Here is a 3,181-nt window from a genome sequence, read left to right as displayed (position 1 = left end):
GAATGCGTTGCGGTGTGCGCTTAAAGGGCCTCTTAACCTTTGACCGAAATTATTTTGTTTCTGAATCGCTCGCTCGCGCGCGCTTCTCCCCTCTCATCATGGTGCACAGCGCCGCCGGGCTGCTCTCCCGCCTTCTCTCTTCCACTCGCGATCTTTTTCGCAACGGCCGGTATTCGCTTCACGCACAGTGTATATATACTGTATTGTTCACGCGGTCAAGCAGACGACGGCCAATTGGTGTCAATAATGCGTCTGACAGTAGTATATTATCGTGAGCGGGGAAGGGCAGGACGGGCCGGACCTGATCGCCCACTCGGCAGCGAGCACTCGCAATAACTTCAGCGTGGGTCATTGACTCGAAAACCATGTGTGTGCGATGGACCCGGTAATGTAGCGTCATTTTTGTCGATGTCCGAACGATAGATTTATTTCTTTATTTAATTTTCCGGCGTGTATCAAGTTATGTGAAATTTAAGATTTTTTACTTCGAGCGGGTTATGTATCCTGCCAACTCGGGAAGGTGCAGAAGGCTGCCGAATATAGCCGGATACTGAGTTCGCTCTCCTGCGCTTTCTTAAAGATGATGTCAGTGATGATACAGTCGATTTAGTCCTGGGAAGCCATTGAAGCTAAAGCTGAGCAAAATGATTGCCCGAATGAGTACTGAAGCGGGCTTCAAGCTGGTTTCAGTGAAATCAGATTTTCCAAATCAAATTACGGGTTAGCTTCAGCTTCATTGGCTGCAACGAGATTATATCGATCATCGTAACAGCAAGTAAAGGTGGCCTAACCTGCCGACGAAAATGACTTCATGTCATCACCTTCTGTTGCAGATCACCTGGTGCGGCTGGCGCGCTGGTCCGAGAGCAAGACGCTCTCGCTGTTCGGCCAGGTGTACCAGCGCATGGCCGTGCTCGCTCGGGAGCCCATCCACCAGCTCTACGCCGACATCGTCCGCTACCTGGACACGCCCCACGGCCTCGAGGGCATCGACGGCGCCAACCAGGGCGCCGCCGAGCCCGCCTGGCTGTCGTCGCCGCCGCAGGGCCCGTCCATGACGGACTCTGTCAACCGCTTCTTCGCCAAGCTCTTCCCGCTCACGTTCCTCACCACGGTGGCCCCGGTGAAGAGGGTGAGTTGATGGTGACGGCGCGTGTCCTCAGGCTGACGCCGTCCACTTGTCGGGTTAGGCCGTACCGGCCTGCAGCGCTGGCGGGCGGGCCTGCCCACCTCCACGGCGCCCCGCCGGGCTTGCCAGCGAGTGCGAGAGAGAGGCCGGTGGTCTAGACGTGCTGCCCTCCTCTCTCGCACTCGCCACAAGCCCGGGCGGAATAGAGGACGCGGCGCGGCGGCGCGCAGCTTGGAACCGCGCCGAGACCCTGCTGACAACGGTGACCTTGTCCTCAGGGGGGCGACCGGCCGCAGCGGCACTTGGACCCCACGTACGAGAAGTGCCTCTCCTCCAAGATGGCCGAGGTGCAGCCGTTCGGGGACGCGCCGCGCGCTCTTGCGCACAGCCTCGGCCGCGCCCTGGAGGCCGCCAGGGTGCTCCTCGGCGTCCTGAGGATCGGCGCCGGCGTCCTCAACACGACCGACTCCTTGCTCATCGACAACGACGACCTCAGCGGGTGAGTGGGAAGGCAGAAAAGGCGGGTGGAGGGATCTATGGAGGGCGTCCCTCGCTGACGGGGTGCTCCTGCTGCCCGCAGGTCGCCCTGCCCGGCGCTGCTGCTGCGCCTGTGGACGTGCCCCCGGTGCGCGGGCCTGGGCGAGGCCGTGCGGCCCTGCCAGGGCTACTGCCTCAACGTGCTGCGCGGCTGCGTCACGGCGCGGGCCTCGGAGCTGGACCAGCCCTGGTCGGCCTTCGTGGAGGCCGCCGCCAAGCTGGCGGGCTCCGCCGCGGCCGCGCCAGCCTTCCCCGGCCGCCCCCGGTCGGCGGCGCGGGACGCGCCCTACCAGCTCAACGCCGAGGAGGCCATCCGTCAGATGGAGAACAAGATCTCCGAGGCCATCATGTTCGCCATGGAGAACGGACCCGGCGTCGAGAGGAAGGTGAGTCCGCGAGGGTAGAGCGCGGCGGGTAGCGCCGGGGGGTGAGATTGCACGCTGATAAGAGCTCGGCCGGGGCGCTGGGGTGCGCGAGAGTGAGAGAGACAGAGTGAGACCGGGGAGAGTGTGTGTGTGGGAGAGAGAGAGAGAAAGCAAGGCGCTGCCGCAGAAGTTCCCTTTGAAAATTTACGGTCATGTTGTACACATTTGTAATTCCTCGTGTAACCTCGCCGACCCCTCCCCTTTTCCCAGCCCGGTGATTTGCAGCTCGGAGATATTTCTCTGGTGATTTGCAAGCCGAGGGGGAGTCTGGTTGGGGGGGGGGGGTTGCAGCTGAGGGAGTGGCAGTGCAGGAGAGGGGTGGGGGTGCGGGGTGGAGATGTTGGAATTAAAGGTCCTTCTCGGCGCCCGCCTAATGATAACACCGTGAGCGCCTGGTGAAGCTGGCGGGCGGCGCGCGACCGAGGTCGGGGAGAGGCCGAAGGGGTGGCGGCGCAGGGGGCAGGCGGCGGGGGGCGCAGAGGCCAGCGCAAAGGGCCAGCGCGACGACGACGGGGAGACGAGGCCCGCTAGGAATAGACTCGCCGGCGCCCCGAGGCGCGCGGGCGGGCTGGGCTGGGCTTGCCCCCGCTGTTGCGGTCGAGCTCGGTGCGAGCCGAGCACAAAGTGTGTTGCTGCTGCTGCAGCCGCGGCGCTGGTAGGGCGCTGGCCGCGGGGCCCCCTAGACCCGGTGGACCGTGCTGCTGCTGGTGGTCGTTGTGGTGGTGGTAGTGGTGGTGGTGGTGGTGGTGGTGGTGGTGGTGGTGGTGGCGGCCCCGTTGTTGGACCGTATGGACCGCCACCGCAGCGTCGACGGTCGCCTTGTCGCGGCTTGCCGCTGGCGGGGGTGCTTGTCGGCGCGTGACGACGCGCGGGCTCGGCAAAGGTCACGTGACCGACACAATGCTTACCCCCCTCCCCCTCCCCTCCTCCCCATCCCCTCCATGCGACAGGTGCGCTTCGCCTGGTCCTGGCGGCGGGCTCTCCTCCCTCCCCCGACGCGCCACCGCCGCCGCGACGCCCGGCTTTGTCAGATTCATCATCGCTGCGCATCAGCGAATCATAAATTCGCGTTCCGCAGAGTCCTTTATTC

The 3,181-nt window shown here is 63.8% G+C and overlaps 1 protein-coding gene across 1 annotated transcript in view; it reads left to right on the top strand.

Moving 5' to 3' along the window:
- Nucleotides 1-3,181, top strand: part of LOC113211501 (division abnormally delayed protein) — a 150,136-nt gene that overhangs the window by 139,743 nt on the left and 7,212 nt on the right. Inside the window, exons 3-5 of the mRNA XM_052265328.1 lie at nt 834-1,132; nt 1,408-1,628; nt 1,710-2,052. Coding sequence (XP_052121288.1) covers nt 834-1,132; nt 1,408-1,628; nt 1,710-2,052 — 863 coding nt within the window. The remainder of the gene's footprint in view (nt 1-833; nt 1,133-1,407; nt 1,629-1,709; nt 2,053-3,181) is intronic.

Source organism: Frankliniella occidentalis, unplaced genomic scaffold (genome assembly GCF_000697945.3).
Source record: "Frankliniella occidentalis isolate FOCC.00 unplaced genomic scaffold, Focc_3.1 Scaffold26, whole genome shotgun sequence".
Classification (NCBI taxonomy): Eukaryota; Metazoa; Arthropoda; class Insecta; order Thysanoptera; family Thripidae; genus Frankliniella; species Frankliniella occidentalis.
The sequence above is the reverse complement of the archived record's forward strand: the minus strand, read 5'-3'. Positions and strand labels throughout refer to the sequence as shown.